This window comes from Staurois parvus, unplaced genomic scaffold (genome assembly GCF_062004578.1).
Source record: "Staurois parvus isolate SC_StPar_1 unplaced genomic scaffold, SC_StPar_1.0 ptg000362l, whole genome shotgun sequence".
Lineage (NCBI taxonomy): Eukaryota > Metazoa > Chordata > Amphibia > Anura > Ranidae > Staurois > Staurois parvus.
The window spans coordinates 11030273-11050149 of NW_028318158.1; the positions used below are offsets into that span (position 1 = coordinate 11030273).

General features: G+C 44.9%; 1 protein-coding gene across 1 annotated transcript; it reads right to left on the reverse strand.

The window, feature by feature from the left end:
- Window positions 1-639: 639 nt before the first annotated feature.
- LOC149456438 (carbohydrate sulfotransferase 11-like) lies at window positions 640-15172 on the reverse strand. Its single transcript, XM_089685009.1, has 2 exons — window positions 15052-15172; window positions 640-3201 (listed from the first exon to the last, which is right to left on the reverse strand). Exons 1-2 carry the CDS (start codon window positions 15161-15163, stop codon window positions 2402-2404), a joined length of 912 nt encoding a protein of 303 aa, XP_089541135.1. The 5' UTR covers window positions 15164-15172; the 3' UTR covers window positions 640-2401.
- Between the last annotated feature and the right edge of the window lie 4705 nt (window positions 15173-19877).

The following is a 19877-nucleotide window of genomic DNA, read 5'->3' on the forward strand; positions in this document are numbered from 1 at the left end:
ACGGAGCCCCTTGTGTGCAGAGATGGGGTGGGGCAGGGCCAGGGCCCCTCTGTTAGGTAGGATGGAGGTGTGTGCCTGGCTGTGTGGGAAGAGTCAGGCCAGGGGGTGCTGGAGGAGGAGGAGGTCGGGGTGGAGGAAGACTGAGAGTATCTAGGGGTGACCAGAATGGGGGGGGGGGAATCACACTAGGGGTATCGGGGGGGTGATCAGTCTAGGGGTATCTGGGGGATTATCAGGGTGGGGGGTATCTGGGGGGGAAGGGGTGATAAGCCTGGGGGGTGATCAGACTGGTGGCGGGGGGTGATCAGACTGGGGCTATTCGGTGGGTGATCAGGGTAAGAGGGGTATCTAGGGTTGTGATCAGGGTACGGGGGGTATCTAGGGGGTGTGTTCTGGGATTTTGTTTATGGGGGAACCCAGCCATTGCCAGTTTTAGTTGGTGTCACCTGCTAGCTGTCTAGAGCTACAATGGAATGGTTTAGATCAAAGCATATTCATGTGTTAGAATGGCCCAGTCAAAGTCCAGACCTAAATCCATTTGAGAATTTGTGGCAAGACTTGAAAATTGCTCGGAGGAAAATTGCTCTGTGGCAAGACTTGAAAGTATTGACTCGGGGGGCTGAATACAAATGCACGCCACACTTTTCAGATATTTATTTGTAAAAATGTTGAAAACCATTTATCATTTTCCTTTCACTTCATAATTATGAGCCACTTTGTGTTGGTCTGTCACATAAAATCCCAATAAAATACATTTACATTTTTGGTTGTAACATGACAAAATGTGGAACATTTCAAGGGGTATGAATACTTTTTCAAGGCATTCTGCTTTTTGTACCTTCCTTCTTACACTCCCAGTCCTTTCTTGAGTAAACAGTCAACCTTTGGTCACCAGACTACTGAAAGAGCTGCATGAGGATAATCATTCCCTCTGCTGCTTTAGACCTGACTGAAAACACCTATTTCTTTAAGAGATTCAGCATCCCACATATTTCCTCTCTTTCCAAAGGTTTTTATTGCTGTTTGAAGGGCTTTTTTAGAAGGAACATGGGGGAACGCAATTCCGACACCTCTAGCACTGAATATATGTAATGGCATGGGATGCTGGGATACGCTGGAGAATTAATTTATGTTAGCTACTGGGGGATCTATTCTCACTGGGGGATCTATAGTTGGGAGGGTCTATTGTTGCTGGTGGGGGAATATATTGTTTCTGGGGAGTCTACTGTTGAGGGGGCTCTACTGTTTCTGGGGGGGATTTACTGTTGAGGGAGGTGTCTATTGTTGCTGGGGGTAACTACTGTTGAGAGAGAGGTCTACTGATACTGAGGGGGAAAAAAAAGCCCTGGCTGTTTGTGTCTCCATTAGGGACATGTGTTCTCTCTCTATGTCCTTGGGACCACTATTGCTAGGATTGAAAGTGATGGGAAAATTCTACATTTGTCAGCAAAACAGGAATAGATCTTCCAATGTGCACACTTGCTCACAAGCCAATTTACCTCACTTTGGAGAATAGTCTTTTAAGTTCCTGTTGTGTTTAAAGGAAAGGAAGTAAGGGCCAGGGAAATACCTTGAATGGGATTCCTTTCTTCAACAGGAACACATAAGACACCTGGCAGAGTTTCTAACCTTTCCCCACTATACTATACAAAGGGATTTTTTTTTGCCTTCTGTGTCCTTTTGGAAAGATACCCTTCACCTCTGGTCCTTGTGTCCCTATAGGAAGCAGGGGCGGACTGACCATTTGGAAACTCTGGCACTGCCCGAGGGCCCGGGGTCAGTAAGGGGCCCCATGAGATGACCCTGGTATCTTTTCCATAGGCGTTTTTGAGTTTGGGCAAGGACACAGGGGCCCCATGATACCCTATTGCCACATGAGGGGCCCCATGAGTTGTCAGTCCGCCCCTGATAGGAAGTGAAGGTACATCTCCCTAATGAGATCACAGACAGCAATAAAAGGCTGCTTAAACCATACTCCACATCCACTAAGTCTGGAACTTACAGTACTTCTCTCCAATTACTCTCCAGGCCTAATGAAGGGGTATCCTTTAAACCCCTTAGATGTGATGACTGTAACATATTTCCTTAAAGGTGAAGGTTCCCGCTCAGAGACAAAATAAACTTGTTTTAGAAATTGAGCTAGCAGTGATGATTTGTAGAGACCTTTCTTTAAAAAAAGCAATTAAAAAATTACAGAATCTAAGGAAGCATAAAGGACAAGCTGTGTGGCTATAGCAGTGTGGATATTACATCTTTGGTGGAAGCAATACATGTCAACTTACAAAGTCATGTCAGAGCAATCATATTTCCACCTAGAAAAATCTTTCAGACTGTACATTTTTAAAACCTTATCATGAAACAATTTTCAATAATAAATAACATTAACCACAATGATAATAATTTAACTGATGGTGACAAATGACCCATTCCATAGCAAACTATTGTGAAGAGAGAAGGCAACCAAGTCGCACCAGTAGGCTACAGAAAGTTGGTTTATCAGTTGCCTGCTCAGTCCAAGGAACAAGTTCTCTGCCAGCCATCTTGAGGTCAGTTTGGACCTTCCCCTTGAAGACCGTGGCAGATGTAGCTTCCCTGGCAAACCCAGTCTCCGGACGATGTGATAAAGTTCAGCTTCGGAAAAATCGTACGTTACTATGTAGTCGTATCTGATAAAGCAAGGGTGACACAAGCTAACTGTGGAATCAGAAGATAAACCATCATCATCAACTTCTTCGATGAGCCTGTCATCGATAAACTCGTCAAAGGTAATCTCTCCAGCATGGCCGTCCATATATCTAGATACAAGCCTTTCAAATGGATCCCTGACAAAGAGGACCTTGGTGAAAGTTCGAAGGACATGCTTCAATGCAGAGGTGTTGTAATCTCCTAGTTTGTTGGGAAATGTCTGGAGTTTATCATCAACAAGAGGGCCCTGTATGGTTTTGTCAACTCTTTCCTCCACATGTCGTAACATCTCTTCCCAATCATCAATGACCAGATCAGAGGGTTTACAATAAACCATGAGCAGTTTGGGGCTGACAGCCAAGGTGGACAATAGCTGATCTGCTTTTTCTGATGCATTCATTTTGTTCAGTTCTGAAAACTGGTGGCAAAAGTTTCTCAGTTTCCTTTTTCTGAGTTGCTGAACATGTAGGAATGTGTCAGTGGTAATGGGTGGGGCCTTTGATTCCTCAGTACCTCCTGAAAATGCAAGAAAATGTAATGTAACAAAATACACTGGTAGGGACATTGGCATTGCCTGGTTCATCCTTTCCCCATTCATCAGCATACTAACGATATTTGTGAATAAAAACTTTTTGTTTTTATTACATACCTTATTTTAAACCCTGTGATGTCATCTCTAGACCTCTGTGCTTTTCTATGCAGTGCAAGCAGATCATGCCTGGTGGGAGGAGCAGGAAGGGTGTTGTGAGGGACCGCCTAGCGGCACCACTAGCACTCCACTGGTCAGGCGCGCCCAGAGCGCGGAGTCTAAGTCCCAGGGTACTTGTTCACCAGAGCCCCTGATGGTGGGGATGGACTTGGAGTACCCCGAGACCAGGTCGCAACTACTGGGCACACCTGTCACTGGTAGGGGTGTTCGCCAGGGGCTCCAACCAGGGAGAGCCAGATGTGAGGAGGTCGGGTGACCCCGATGGGATGGATGGATGGCTGAGCAAGTTGGTAACATAGAGGACAGTATGGTACAAGGGAGCGGACAGAGAATTGTCGGGTCACACGCCAGGTCAGCAACAGCAGGTCAGATCTAATGAGGGGCATTCAGAAGAGAGGTCAGGCAAAGCAAGGGTCTGGGCAGGAGAAATCAGCAGGTCAAGAGCAATCCGGGTCAAATAACTTACTAGGTACAGGTTCAGATTCACAGGATACAGGTACGACCAGAAGGCACTGAATGACAGCTCAGGGCCATTTAAATATCCCGCCCTGCGCTGCCATTGGTGCCCAGCGGGCGGCCGCGGCTTCTACTGCGCATGCGCGAACTTGAACGCCGCGGCCGGCCCGGACCTAGTGCCCGTGTCCCTGCACAGGGCGGTGCACTGCGCCTGCGCCAGGACCATCACGGCGGGGAGCGAGGAGATCCCTGACAGGTGTTATATAGCATCCTGAAAACATCACAGCATCCTGCCTCAGTACTCCTCAGCCCTGATACAAACAGTAGGCTTGGGTGGAATTATGCCAATATCAAAATGCTTTGTTGGGTAATTGTCAGTCTGGAGGAGTGGTCATTCCTAGGCAGAGTATATTTGCATGCAGACTGTCCTAAGAGACATATAATGATAAGCATCGTTGATTGAAACAACTGAAATCCAGTGAGTGAAAAAGGTGGGCCAGGGAAAGTCAAGCTGTGAGCAGGTTCATGGGGGAGGCAGTAAAGATGCATACCTATACCCCTAGGGGCCCGACAGAGTAATCGCAGCAAATACTTGAAGTGGCATTAAGGTGGCAATCTACTTACACCTTACAGTTCTCTCCTAACCAGTTCCCACGTGGCCTATTGTCAAATGACGGCCAGGCGGGACATATGACGTCTTTCCCGAGAATGTGCCTCGTGCGTGCGCCATGGGCTATGCTGCGGCACAATCTGTCACCTGCTGAGTCCGGTGGACACAGCAGATGACTACTGTTGGTACCATGTGATTGCTGTGACTAATCACAGCAGATTACATGACAACTGTACACAATTAATGGCATTTATTCATGCCATCCATTGTGTACTATTGTGTTGATCTCTGTGATCGGTCACAGTTATTACATGGTACAGACAGGGCCAATCACAGCTCATCTGTACCATGTGATTATCTGTGACCAATCACAGGTAACAACAATAGTTAACACTGAATGAATCCATTTCATTCAGTAAAAATAGTTGCTTATATCAGTGAAATTCACTGGTATAAGCAATCATAGTGTGTAAAAAACAGAACACATCCTGATAACTTTCCCAGAGTAGTCACAGTATGTAAAAAATAACATCTTAAAAAAAAGAAAAAAAAACTACAGAATTTAAAAAAATATATTCAAAAATGTATTTTTTTTTGCATACTGTCACCAGTCAGTGTCCCTAAATTTACGAAGAAAGATTATTTATTTACAACATTTTATAACAGAAACATGTTTTTTTTTTTAATTTTGAGGCTTTTTTTTGTTTATTTAGCAAAAAATAAGAAAAAACAGTGTTGATTAATTAGCACAAAACAAAAGATCTATTCCTGTGAAAAAAATGATAAAATGTAATATGGGTACAGTGTTTCATGACCATGCAATTGTCATTCAAAGTGTGAGAGCGCTGAAAGCTGAAAATCGGCCTGGGCAGAAAGGAGGTGAAAGTGCCCGGTATTGAAGTGGTTAATGTAGGCTTATTTAGACACCAGTGGGCAAGCATCCCCTTTTCCACCCAAAAGTAGTACAGTAACAATTCTGAGCTGGAGCTGTGAACCACCCTCTGGGCTCCACCAACTTGCGACTCATCACTCCTTTAGTGACTCTTTTAGCAAAAACCTGTTAGCATTCATCTTGGTTAACATCATGCTTATTCCTCCAGGCCAGGTCCCTAGGACCCCCTTCCCACAGCTGGTCCCAAGTTGGGGGTACCGACTGGTAGAGAAGGAATCCAACACAGTGACCCCTTCACTACCAAGGACCTCTGTCACCCCCCACCAAGTCAGTATGTGGACAGCTGGCTGCTATATTCTCCAGCTCTCCATCCCACAAAAGTTATTAGCTGTGTAATCACAGCAAAGGTTACCTTAGCTTCAAACTCTCATGTAGACATCACCCTTCTGAACCCAAATGTTACTTTGTGTGCTTTCCCCACCACAGGATGCCTTTATTAATCTGTGCATGCACCACTATGGACTTCTATAATAAACTTTAGACCAGGAAGAGTTCTTCCTCAACTGAAGTTTCTTAACTGGAATAGTCCTCCACATGCACAACATTACTTGGCTTTACATTCTTCACAGTCAACACATTGTCCCAAGTGCCCCCTGCCTGGTGGTCTGCTCCATATGATTGTTTTGTGAGAACAAGTCCATTGCAAACAGAAAAGTCCATTTTCTAGAACCCCAGATTGGCTCCTGCCATGGGAGTGTAAGAGCACAAAGTCCAGTTACATGTCAGCACAAGTTCCCCTTCCTCTTCTCATACACGGACCAACCAAGACCAAAGACCACGAGACCTGCCTTCCCTGATGTTCATAAGCCACCACCAGGAGGCGGTATAATGAAAGCTAGGGAGTAGGCTGGCAGCACAATTAACCCCTCCCTAACCAAGGGGCACCACAACACAATTTAAAATATAAAGTTCAAAAAAATGGTAACCATACACATATTACACAGGAAACAGAACATCACACAGTGAGGTAGAACAATTAAAAGAGAAGTTTGGGAATTAAAAAAAACATCTATACTCTCTTAGGTGGATGCAGCATCCGCATACCTCACAACTTTTTGAGATGGGAAAGAGGAACATCTATTAGCAAAAGTATGTAGGCATAGGACACACCCCCTGCCATGCCCCTTTAAAGGAGCATTCTACAAAAAAAAATTAATTAAACCCACAAGTACTTTTTTTAATCGCTACTATTCCTTTATTTTGGCTTTTAAAACTTACAAATGCAGCATGTAAGAATTTGGATGAAAGGATGATAGATAAATAGGGCATTTTATATACAACTGTACAGATTGAACCAAAATGAGGGACAAATGAACAGGAAAGAGGGACAGAGGGACTTTGTACCAAATAAGGGACAGTCCCTCAAAATCAGAGACAGTTGGGAGCTATGGCATCGGTCTGATGCTGTATTTATCCCCTGACACTTCTGACACCGAAAATTGAGCAACCAAAGACCGCTGATCGCTCAGTTCTCAGTCTTCAATCTGCAGAGAGCTGGTGACTGTCAGTCACCGGATCTCTGCTTTGCCCCTCCAGCACTCACTGGAGCACCAGGCTGTGGAGGGGCTGGGGGGAGGTGGATAGCTCTGTCTCTCAGCAGCGTGCTGAGAGGTGGAGCCAGCTGCCGATCCAAGCATCTGGGTGGATCCCCACATTAACCCACTGTCAGCTAAAAACAGGTCACAGGAGTGCAGAACAAAGCGCACTCCTGTGACCTACAGGACAAGTAGAGCCAAATGAGCTTTGTCCCTACGTCTCCTTTAATAGACACTTGACTACAAGGCTAGAGAAGAAGTGATAGATGATGCTGGACATCCTTCAGCCAGAAAATGAGGTGGGCTCTACCTGACCTGCTGCATCTTCTAATGCATACTGTGAGATGCTCACAGTGTGCATTAAATTCAGAGTAAGTGATTTCAGTACAGGACAGGAGTCTGTACAACAGTGCAAGATTGAAGGGAAGGTTGGAGGTTGACTTTAAAATTCTGATAATCTAATGTGATTTCAAAATAATAAATAAATATACAAATTGTATGAACTGTGTGAATTGTCAGTGTTGAAGCCTCTGTGTTTTTTTGTTTTTTTTTCATCACCTGAAGTAGACCAATTTCTACCTAACATTAGCAGTATGTTTTCTACATCAAACAGCCCAATTTTCTCTATAATCTATACAAAGTCAAATGTCTGAATATTTAATAAACATGAGAGGTTGGTTGGAATGATAATAATTTCCACTCACACCCCAGAATCGCGTCTTTGTCTTGCTGTGGGTGTGTCATGGGTTGTGGTTTTCCACCATGGAGTATTCCAGAATGCCTCTGAGAAGTCGGTGAATCTGGAAGAATTGTTATCCTACCCTGTATAGATCATCACACGTGCCAAGTCGGGTTAGTCACCTGACAGAGAGAACACGCACACCGAGTACAAAACACAGAGCGCTGGTATAATGCCACCATATGAATCATGGCCTGGACTGTGCGCTCCTAGTACAGTGCGCAAACATCCTACTGTACATTGTATCCCAGCCTGCTCCGCACAGCATAACATACCTATCATTGCAAAAACACAATCCTTACTGTGCACATCATAGGAGCAAGAAGAGGGAAGTAAACTATAGAGTCATGCCATCCAGAACTGATATGGGAAATGAGATTCCTTGTTGGGTTTCTAGACTATTCTATTTAATAAAGACAGGATACTTGACATAGGAGCTGACAAAGGCTGCTATATAAACAAAGCCTGTGTTGCAGGCTTCATTTACACAGGAGCCATGTAATCATAAGCATTGCTGCAGGCATGTTTGTACAAGAATGGCTGTCATCGCTGATGTATAATTGTAGACCAAGCTGCAGTTCTCCTGTGACACAGACCAGGACCCAAAATAACAAGAAACATAGAAGGAATATGGCATCCCAACAGTATCTTCCGGTATACTGCACTGGGAGTTTCATCACCAGAGAATACATTATATGGACAAAAATTTGTGGACACCTAACCATCACCTCTACATGTGCTTGTTGGTCTTCTCATTTCAAAGCCACTGGTAATAAATTGAAATTCGCCTTGCTGAGACTCTAACAGCATTCATTTTTCTGGGAAAGCCTTCCATAAGATTTTGAAGTGTTTCTTTGGAAATTTGTGTCCAGTAAGCCACAAATTTTGTGAGACCAGGCACTGTTGTTGGGTGAGAAGACCTGACTGGCAATTTGCATTCCAATCCATCCCAAAAGTCTTCAGTATGGATGAGGTCAGGGCTATGTGCTGGTCAGTTAAGTTTCTCTGCACCAAATTGGTCAAACCATGTCTATATGGAGCTGGATTTGTGCACAGGGCAAAGTCATACTGGAACAGGAAAGAACCTTCTGCAAACTGCTGCCACAATGTTGCAAGCCCAAAGTTGTCTAGAAACACCTAAACCCATTCAATTAGAGGGGTGTCCACTAGTGATGAGTCAAACCTACTTGGGTTCAGTTCAAGCAGGGTTCAGAAACCATGACTAAAGTTTCGAACACCGAATCTGAACCCCAATAATGTCAATGGGACCTGAATATGGAAAACCATTTCTGGGCATTTTCTGGATTAATAGGCAAGGGATTATCAAACAAATGACATGAGGGAGGTGTGGGGGTTGCCATGAGGAATAGGTACCAAAGCACAAAGAAAAAGTTTAACATTTTGCTTGGCTAGGAGCAGTGCTTTTAATAAAGTAGTAAATTGCAAAACTCCATGAAATAACATGCCTGGGGGAAGCCCTGACTCTGAGAAGTGGCACATGTGTACAATATACACATGTGCCACTTTTTCTTTGTTTTACTAAAGTAAAACAAAGCAAAAAAAAAAGAACAGTTGAGGATCCACCCACACTCACCAGCCACTTTTAGGTACACCTGTTCAATTGCTTGGAAACAAAAATTGCTAAACATCCAATCACATGGCAGCAACTCAATGCATTTAGGCATCTAAGCATAGTGAAGACGACTTGCTGAAGTTGAAACTGAGCATCAGAATGGGAAAGAAAGGGGTTTAAGTGAATTTGAATGTGGCATAGTTGTTGGTGACAGACAGACAGGTTGGTCTGACTATTTAAAAAATTGCTGATCCACTGGGATTTTCACGCACAACCATCTGCAGGGTTTACAGTGAATGGTCTGAAAAAGAGAAAATATCCAATGAGAGGCAGTCAGCGGTCAGAGGAGAATGGGCAAACTGGTTGCTGGGACATTCAGATTGTAAGGTCAGAATTTGACGTAAACAACATGAAAGCATGGATCCATCCTGCCTTGTATCAATAATTCAGGCTGGTGGTGTAATGATGTGGGGGAGATTTTCTTGGCCCTAGCAAAGTGTCCCTAATAAAGTGGCCAGTGAGTGTATATCAGACCCTTATCCTATATGGTGTTCTGGTAAAATGTTAAAGGGGGACCCCCACAAAAAAATGGCATTGGATTCACCACTATTTTATACTAGGTGCTTCACGTCTGGTTTGAATTTAAAGGGAAATTCATTTAAAAAAAATGTGTGAGGCCCCACAAATTCCTTTGTTCACATAAGTCAATGGGGCCAGTGACCTCTACAGTTGTTGAGGACTTGGCAGTGCCTGTACCCGCAGGCATCCTTAACAATTATTAAGATCAGGAAGCCGTCATATACAATAGTGGTAGTAATGCTACTACTGAACATAACATTTGGTTCCTGCCGAACAGGTAAATGTCCAAATACCTGAACAGCCAAGCTTCATTCAAAACTTGTGTTTGGATCGAATTTTAAACTGATCCCTAGCATCCCCATACTTTTGTCTATACAATATAGTGTAATTGGCACATCTAAATGAATACATTAGATGCAGTGTTTCTCCTCACCACAGTGGGACTGGTCATATGACTTTGAAAGAAGTGAACAAATGCATTGGAATGACTTATCTCAGTATCTACAGGACAGAAGCAAGTAAGGGTCTCCAAATATGTTTATTAAAATCCTTCACCATGACAAACATTTAGGCGTCCTGCAAAATGCATTGCGTCAGATTTTATCCCAGACTTTCCTCTATATGGTCATATTGCACAATGTTACTAATTGACTTTCTGTGGTCATGTGATTAAAAACAAAAACAATGAGCATACAATGTAAACACGCAATGTATCATGCTGACTTCATCACGTGTGATAAGATTCTGCTGTAGGAGCCAACACTTGGTTCACAGCTCGGTTCACACTGAGTTACGTCATTGGCATCTCTCTCCAAGACCTGCTCTGCCCTGATTATCATCACGTCCCTCCACCAGTTGCTGGCCCTGGAACCAGGTCAGACACAATTAGTCATACAGAAGGGCCGGGGCTGTGTCAATGAGGACAATCGGATTACCAGGATTATTTCATCAATTGCTAAACAGCAATGCACACAACGCCTGCCATAAACCGAATAGAAGGAGCTGCATAGACACAACAACTTCACTTTCCCATAAGAGAACTTGTAGTAACACATATGGACAGGAATCTAAGCTGGCATATGGCATAATAAGGAGACAAGGTGGGTGCCTAAAGCTGAACTCTGACCACAAAAACTTAAAGCGGTGTTCCAGTGAAAAGAAAAAAAAAATAAAAGTCAGCAACTACAAAAACTGTAGCTGCTGACTTTTAAAAAATGGACGCTCACCTGTCCCTCGATCCCGCGGTGTCCTCCCCACAGCCCAGTTCACTGGCCGTCCTATGTTCCTGGCACTACCATCTTTAGTGTGGGCACGCGGCACTGACAGCCGGGTGCACACTGCACATGCGCAAGTAGCGCTGTGCTTTGGGAATGGTCCTGTAGTCTTCTGGGACCTGTCACGTGTCCCAGAAGACTACGGGGAGGGGGAGGACAACTTCCGCTTCCGATCACCTAGGACAGTGGTGGGCAACCTTTTTTTTCAATTGAGCCAAATCTCGCCAAAACCACGATTGAAATTTATTTTGAGAGCCACATTTTTAAAACTGAAAATACATCCCCCATATAGTAATTCATCCCCCATAGTAATTCATCCCCCATATAGTAATTCATCCCCCCTATAGTAATTCATCCCCCCTATAGTAATTCATCCCCCATATAGTAATTCATCCCCCATAGTAATTCATCCCCCATATAGTAATTCATCCCCCATATAGAAATTCATCCCCCATAGTAATTCATCCCCCATATAGTAATTCATCCCCCATATAGTAATTCATCCCCCCTATAGTAATTCATCCCCCATATAGTAATTCATCCCCCCTATAGTAATTCATTCCCCATATTGTGTCAATTCACTTACCTTTGCTCCGCGCGTTCCTCTCGCTGTGTTCCCGCGCCGTTCCGGTCTTCAGGGCGGACTGTGAGAGGAGAGGAGTTCGTCACGCTGCCCCGCCTACATCCTGACAGCCAATGTTTGCCACGCTCCGCGGGATTAAAAGGTCCGCCGGGCCGTAGTTTGCCCATTGCTGGGCTAGCTGCAGAGTCCTGACTTTTGGGGCGGCCGCCCGAGAGGAGGGAGGGGAAAATGTGTAAAGAGCCGCATGTGGCTCGCGAGCCGCGGCTTGCCGACCACTGACCTAGGAGATTACAGCAGAAGTGGGAGTGGGTGCTTGTCAATTTTGGGTACCCGCTTCCCAAAGGTGCCAATCCTTAATGGGGAGTGGGGGGCCAGTCCTTAAAGTGGAACATCCCCTTTTGGGTGGAGCTCGGCTTTAAGTCAAGTATATTTCATGTATTACCATGTAAAGGTTGACCCCATCACTGTACTGTACATAGCCTATGCAGAAAGCAGAGCAGTGGGAGGGGCCCAGCAGCTACACCCACTACAGGCTGCCTGCAGAAAACTACAGGGGGAGGCGGAGACAAGACCAGTCACCCTGCACAAGGAGAGGGAGCAGCAGTGACAGGTCTGTATTACAGGAAGTTCCTGCACAGAGGTAAAGTGTTACACTGGATCACTGCACAGACCTGGAAGAAATGCACAAAGCACACCAAGATTCAAGGAAGAATAGACATGACTCTTGAGTTTAGACAAGATTTGCGTATTCCAGAGTACAGCTTTAACCACTTGTCTGCCAACTCCATTTCTAAACAGTGGCTGATACACTGAGAGTTTAAACACAGTCTGGGCTGCTTTATATATAGTTATAGAGTAGCACTGACAGCCACTCCTGTAAAAATAAACCTGCAGCAAGCAGCAAAGGAGTCTGCATTACAGGCTTTGTTTATACAGGAGCTGCTGTCAGCTGCATTACAGGCTTTGTTTATACAGGAGTTGCTGTCAGCTGCATTACAGGCTTTGTTTATACAGGAGCCGCTGTCAGCTGCATTACAGGCTTTGTTTATACATGAGCCGCTGTCAGCTGCATTACAAACTTTGTTTATACTTTGTTTATACAGGAGCCGCTGTCAGCTGCATTACAGGCTTTGTTTTCACCGGAGCCGCTGTCAACTCTATTACAGACTTTATTGATACAGGAGCCATTGTCAGCTGCATTAGAGACTTTATTTATACAGGAGCCACTGTCAGCTGCAGTACAGACTTTGTTTATACAGGAGCCACTATCAGCTGCATTACAGACTTTGTTTATACAGAAGCAGCAGTCAGCTGCATTAGAGGCTTTGTATATACTGGAGCTAATGTCAACTGCAATACAGGCTTTGTATATACAGGAGCTAATGTCAACTGCATTACAGGCTTTTTTTACACAGGAGCACTGTCAGCTGCATCACATGCTTTGTATATACAGGAGCACTGTCAGCTGCATCACAGGCTTTGTATATACAGGAGCACCGTCAGCTACATCACAGGCTTTGTATATACAGGAGCACCGTCAGCTGCATAACAAGCTTTGTCTATACTAGAGCACTGTCAGCTGCATCACAGGCTTTGTATATACAGGAGCACTGTCAGCTACATCACAGGCTTTGTATATACAGGAGCACTGTCAGCTGCATCACATGCTTTGTATATACAGGAGCACCGTCAGCTGCATCACATGCTTTGTATATACAGGAACACCGTCAGCTGCATCACAGGCTTTGTATATACAGGAGCACCGCCAGCTGCATCACAGGCTTTGTATATACAGGAGCACCGTCAGCTGCATCACAGGCTTTGTATATACAGGAGCACCGTCAGCTGCATCACAGGCTTTGTATATACAGGAGCACCGTCAGCTGCATCACAGGCTTTGTATATACAGGAGCACTGTCAGCTGTATCACAGGCTTTTCTCATACAGGGGCTGCTGTCAGCCACTGTATAGGCTTTGTTTATACAGCCACTGTCAACTGCTATGATGTTATCATGTCTTTATGTAGAGAAGTAAAGAAACTAAAAGCCTAATGAGGTGACTGAGACCTCCCTTGTAATGCCATTTTGCCATTTACCAAATACTGAAATATCAGTTCTGGGTGGCATGACTCTATAGTTTACTTCCCTCTTCTTGCTCCTATGATGTGCACAGTAAGGATTGTGTGTTTGCTATGATAGGTATGTTATGCTGTGCGGAGCAGGCTGGGATACAATGTACAGTAGGATGTTTGCGCACTGTACTAGGAGCGCACAGTCCAGGCCATGATTCATATGGTGGCATTATACCAGCGCTCTGTGTTTTGTACTCGGTGTGCGTGTTCTCTCTGTCAGGTGACTAACCCGACTTGGCACGTGTGATGATCTATACAGGGTAGGATAACAATTCTTCCAGATTCACCGACTTCTCTGAGGCATTCTGGAACACGCCATGGTGGAAAAACGTAAGACACACCCACAGCAAGACAAAGGCACGTTTCTGGGGTGTGGGGGAAATTAATATCATCCCACCCAACCTCTCATGTTTATGACATATTCAGACATTTATCTCTGGATTAGAGAACGCCGGGGGCTGTTTGATGCAGAAAACACGCTGCTAATGTCAGGTAGGAAACTGATCTACTTCTGGTGATGAAAAAACACAACACAGAAGCGTCAACACTGACCACATGCTTATACAATTTGTATCAATGAATACGTCACTTTTTTATTATTTTAAAATATTATCAGTCTTCCTCTACAGGACTGAAATAGCTTAGTCTGCTTTCTCTGCACACTGTGAGCTTTTCATAGTGTGCATTAAAGCAAGCAAGCCAAATAGAACCTCTCTCATTTTCTGGCTGGAGGACATCCAGTAGCATCTAGCTCTTTCCTCCCTAGCCTGATGCTCCCTGCCCCGCCCCCTTCATTAACTGATTCAATTATGGAGGCTCAGCATCACGTGTGGGCGTTACTTAAGGGCAGTCTGCAGGCAAATACAGTCAGTCTAGGAACACCCGCTCCTCCAGACTGACACTTACCTATCAAACCATTTTCATATTTGCATCAGGGCTAGGAGCTCTTGAGAGGAATACTGAAGCAGGGTGCTGTGATGTTTTCAGGAAGCTACAGTATGTACAGCATGCTGCTGACCCCTCCCACCAGCCATGCTAAACCTGCATTGTATAGAGAAGAACAGAGACCCAGAGATAACATCACTGGATCTAAGATAAGGTATGCAATAAAAACAGAAATGTTTAAATAAAACATTTCATTAGCATGCTGATGAGTGGGGAAAGAGGAACCAGGGAAGGCAAAATATAATCAGCTTTAAATAACTGATGGAACTGAAATACTCACTTGCCAGGCTAGTCATAGTTTGCTGGACTGATGTCAGATTTAGCATCTTCATGCGGAAGCAAATGAAGCCGAGGCCAAGTAGTAATATGGAGAATCGGACTAAAAACTTCATTGTACACGTGCAGACGAAAAACTACAGCACCAAGCTGGCTTCCTCTTCTCTGCCTGATGTGAGGGTAAAGTTCTGTTTGTTCCTCCGGAGTGTGACCAGCTCACCTCTGTACTCACTGCCGAGACTAATCTCTCCACTGAGATCAAATGTGACAATCCTACACTTTACCTAACTGGATGTATATTCCATTTTACTATCATAGCCCCTTTACAGCAAGACCCACCAAATAATGTCATTCTGGAATGACTCCTGAAAAACTACAACCATTTCTGTAAAAAAAAGTTCTTTTTATAATACTACACCCACCCCAAAACCCAATCCAGCAAAAAAAAGTTTAATACAAATTTGACAAATAGGTTTTAAATAAAGAACTTTATTTTGGTCAAATAATATTTTTAAACCCTACTGCCCTTTAATAATAGTGCACATTTTTTGTGCTCCAAATCCTCAGTGTTGTGATTTTTTTTCATTCTGGTGTATGTGCAGTAGGAGCCTCTGGAGCGGTGTGCAGCCGCTACATGCGCAGTACAGCCCAATGGTCTTTCTATGCTCTGGCAGTGTCCACCTGGCCCATATACTGTACTGTCCTTCGAAATCCAAATGCAGTACTGAACGTGTGTCAGCCAAACACACAGCCAGAGCCTGTAGTAGAGGGACAAAAACCAGAGCGCAACAACCTTGCACATTACCTCAGTAAACAATTTGTAGATTTATTGATATAGGAAATATACTCACAAGAGTAGCAATATAACAACCATAGAAAATTCCAGAGACAAGTCACTGGATTAGGAGACACGTGCGAATCCCATCAGGAGGGGAGACTCTCAGGATGAGGCTGACGCGTTTCGAAGGGGGGGTCCCTTCTTCATCAGAGCTAACCAGACTGAGAGAGCCCTAATCAATAAATAGTCCACATCTATGTGTGAGCCTTCCCATATGGGCGGAACACCCAGCCAATGGGAGGTGGGGCAAGTGGTGTATTTAGGTTTTGTGCTGCCCTAGGCAACACAAAAATTGGTGCACCCCCCCCCCCCTGCAGAAAGAGCCTGACATTGACTAAGAACACCCTTGCCCTCCACCCGAGCCTTCCACTAACACTGCTCCCCATACAAAAAAAAGAAAAGAAAGCTCCCAGCTCAACTTGCCAGCCAACTTGCCAACAAACAAATTAACCTGTCTAACAGTATGTGTTAAAAACAGGGGTTTAGTTAGCACACATTTGCAAATACAAACGTGAGCCACAGAGCCACGTCACGGCACCCCGATATTCTGTAGTCCTAACCAGGGGCAGACTGACCATTTGGAAACTCGGGCACTGCCCGAAGTCTCGGGGTCAGAAGGGGGCCCCATGAGATGCCCCTGGTACCTTTTTCATAGGCTTTTTTGAGTTTGGGCAAGGACACAGGGGCCCCATGATCCCATATTGCCCAGGGGCCCCATGAGTTGTCAGTCCGCCCCTGGTCCTAACTCTACAAATTTTGAAAGCCCCCAGAGTAGAGGCACATGTATTTAATGGATAGACCAAGGGCAGGTGAACCTGAGGGAAACCCACCCCTCCTTAAAGGCCCAGGAGCGCACTGGACACCCAGCATGAAGCACAATGGCAGCTGGGGTGTCCAGTGCACCCACTCACCAACAATTTTTTGAACTGCCCCCCATACACCAGCCACCATCCCCCATGGCGAGAGAGAAAAAGACACTCACCTTTACAGCTCCGGACATCCCCAGGAACGAGAGTCAGGCTGTGAATACACTGTCATGAAACCTACAACATCTCTCGGAACCCACCAGGTCCCCATGCCACCTGTGTCCTTTCTTTCGTCCCTTCTTCCAAGGGGCAGTGCTACCCCCCCTGAAAAATGCCGCCCTAGGCAAATGCCTTGTTTGCCTTGTGGTAAATACACCCCTGGGTGGGGCCAACGTGTCACAATAACCATGTATACATCACATCTTCAATCATATACCCACATCTTCAATCTCTCCCTCTCTACTGGCGTCTTCCCCTCCCCCCTAAAACATGCGCACATAACCCCCATACTCTAAAAGCCCTCCCTAGACCCCACTGACCTCAACAACCTCAGACCAATTTCCCTGCTGCCACTCACTTCCAAGCTCCTTGAGTGCTTGGTCTTCGATCGCCTAAGCGCCCACCTAACTGACAGCAACCTCCTTGACCCACTACAGTCCGGCTTCCGTCCCCTACACTCCACTGAAACCGCCCTCCTCAAAATCACCAACGATCTACTAACCGCCAAAGCCAAAGGCGACTACTCTGTCCTCCTTCTCCTTGACCTCTTCGCGGCCTTTGACACAGTCGACCACCCCCTCCTCCTTAATAAACTACTCTCCCTTGGCATCAGAGACACCGCTCTCTCTTGGTTCTCGTCCTATCTATCCCAACGCTCCTTCAGCGTTTCCTACAACGATGCCACCTCCTCTTCCCACCCCCTCTCTGTTGGGGTCCCCCAGGGCTCTGTCCTTGGACCCCTTCTCTTCTCCATCTACACCTCCTCCCTTGGCAAACTCATACACTCCCACGGCTTCAATTACCACCTCTACGCTGATGATACTCAAATCTACCTATCCACCCCTCACCTCACCCCCACATTCTCCGCCCGCATCACTCACCTCCTAAACGACATCTCTGACTGGATGTCACTCCATTTCCTCAAGCTCAACCTCTCCAAAACCGAGCTTCTCGTCTTCCCCCCAGCCCGCGCCCCCCCCCCATCCTTTCCATCACTACCAACAACACCACCATCAATCCCGCCCAGCAAGCCAAGGTCCTTGGCGTCATTCTGGACTCAAACCTTTCCTTTTAACCTCATATCAAATCACTTACAAACACATGCAGGCTCCACCTCCGGAACATCGCCAAGATACGCTCCTTCCTTACCCCAGACACCACTAAACTACTCGTACACTCCCTGATTATCTCACGCCTTGACTACTGCAACTCCCTCCTCACCGGCCTACCCCAGTGCAAACTCTCCCCGCTTCAGACTCATCCACCTCACCAGCGGCTTTCACCTCTGCCACCCCCCTCTGCCTCTCCCTCCACTGGCTCCCCATTGCCCAAAGCATTAAATTCAAATTGCTCACTCTGACCTATAAGGCCATTCACAACACTGCCCCTAACTTCCTCACCGACCTGATTCCCAGGTACCACCCTACCCGTACCCTTCGCTCTTCACAGGACCTCCTTCTATCTTGCTCCCTGGTCTCCTCCTCCCACGCACGACTGCAAGACTTCCTCCTGTGCCTCCTGTTTCCTCCTGTTTCCTCCTGTGCCTCTACCCCCTCCCTCCTAGATTGTAAGCTCGAAAGAGTAGGGCCCTCCTACCCCTTGTGTGCTGTTTGATGTTACTGTACTGTTTCATGTATTGTCCCCCCTTCTATTGTACAGCGCTGAGCAAACCCTTTGGCGCTATATAAACTCGATAAATAAATAAATAAATAAATACATAGAAATTCACTGTGGATATGTGAATACAGATAAAAACATGCTATAAAGAAGATGACATTTTGTGCAATGCTTAAACAGTAGCTGCTAGATTCATTAAATAGTGAAAACATGACCATTAGTAAATATAAAATATCATATATATATATATATATATATATATATATATATATATATATATATAAAAAGGGTATGTACACCCAGAAACATAAACGAAACAGCAGTGCCCAGTCAATGACCCTCATACCACTTAATATTAGATCACAAGACATTAAATAAATAACTAAATAAATAAATGACCAAAATACGGTATTAACTTAAAATCTGAATAAAATCACAGAATCTCTTGTATATTGTATGGTGAGATGGTCTTAGGATGGTCCCAGCAATGTCTTTCCCTATTTGCTTTATTTTGAATTAATTCACTTTATTAGGGCCATTCTAGTAGCATGTGCTGGTCAGTGTCCCCTACTGGGCATGTGCTGGGTGGGCACACGCCACTGCTCAGAAATGCAGTCAAAACTGAGCATGCCTATAAGTTGTAGTGGCACCAGGGAAGCACTGGACTGGATACAAAGGAGACACCCTATAGGTGTGAAATGAACAGAGGAAACTTTTATAGGCTGGTACAGCTGTAAAGACTGCACAAAACTAGGGATGGGAAGCAATGGAGACGTAAGATATGTATCTACGTTTATTCCTTTTTTTTTCAAGGGTTTATTATCACTTTAAATCACAGCAAACTTTAACCCCATCATAACCAGAGATCAAAGAAAACTACCCAGATCACATGTAGCAGTCTCGGTTTGTGTTGGTTAACTTGACTACAACTAGAGATAATTTGCCCACTTATATCATTTTAATAAAAGACTTATAAGGCCTCTGGAACACGGTACTGATGTTTAAGCACCTTTGTTTAAGCTGCTTTTTTAGACATAATTTCAGGCATTTGTTTTTTGTGCATTTGTGTGCACAGCATATTCCTAGGGAAAATTAATTAATATTTATGCTCATATGCGCGTATTCGCATGCATTCATGCATATTTGTGTGCACAGCGCAAAATACTGTGCGGGAATGCCGATTTTTCCTTTTTTTTTCTATTCAAGAATACACAGCGCTTGTTTACGTGACCGTACATACAGGAACATTGTAAACAATGGTTGCATTTTAGATCAGTAAAAAAATGCTGTACTGAGCTTTTTCAAGCTCCAGTGTGCAAGAGGCCTCAGGATTTTATTTTGGTGGTTAAG

Coding starts and splice junctions, on each gene's coding strand:
- LOC149456438 (XM_089685009.1), bottom strand. CDS start 15,163: ATGAAGTTTTTAGTCCGATTCTCCATATTACTACTTGGCCTCGGCTTC. Junction 3,202..15,051: donor AACTATGACTAGCCTGGCAA/GTGAGTATTTCA, acceptor TTGCATTTTCAG/GAGGTACTGAGGAATCAAAG.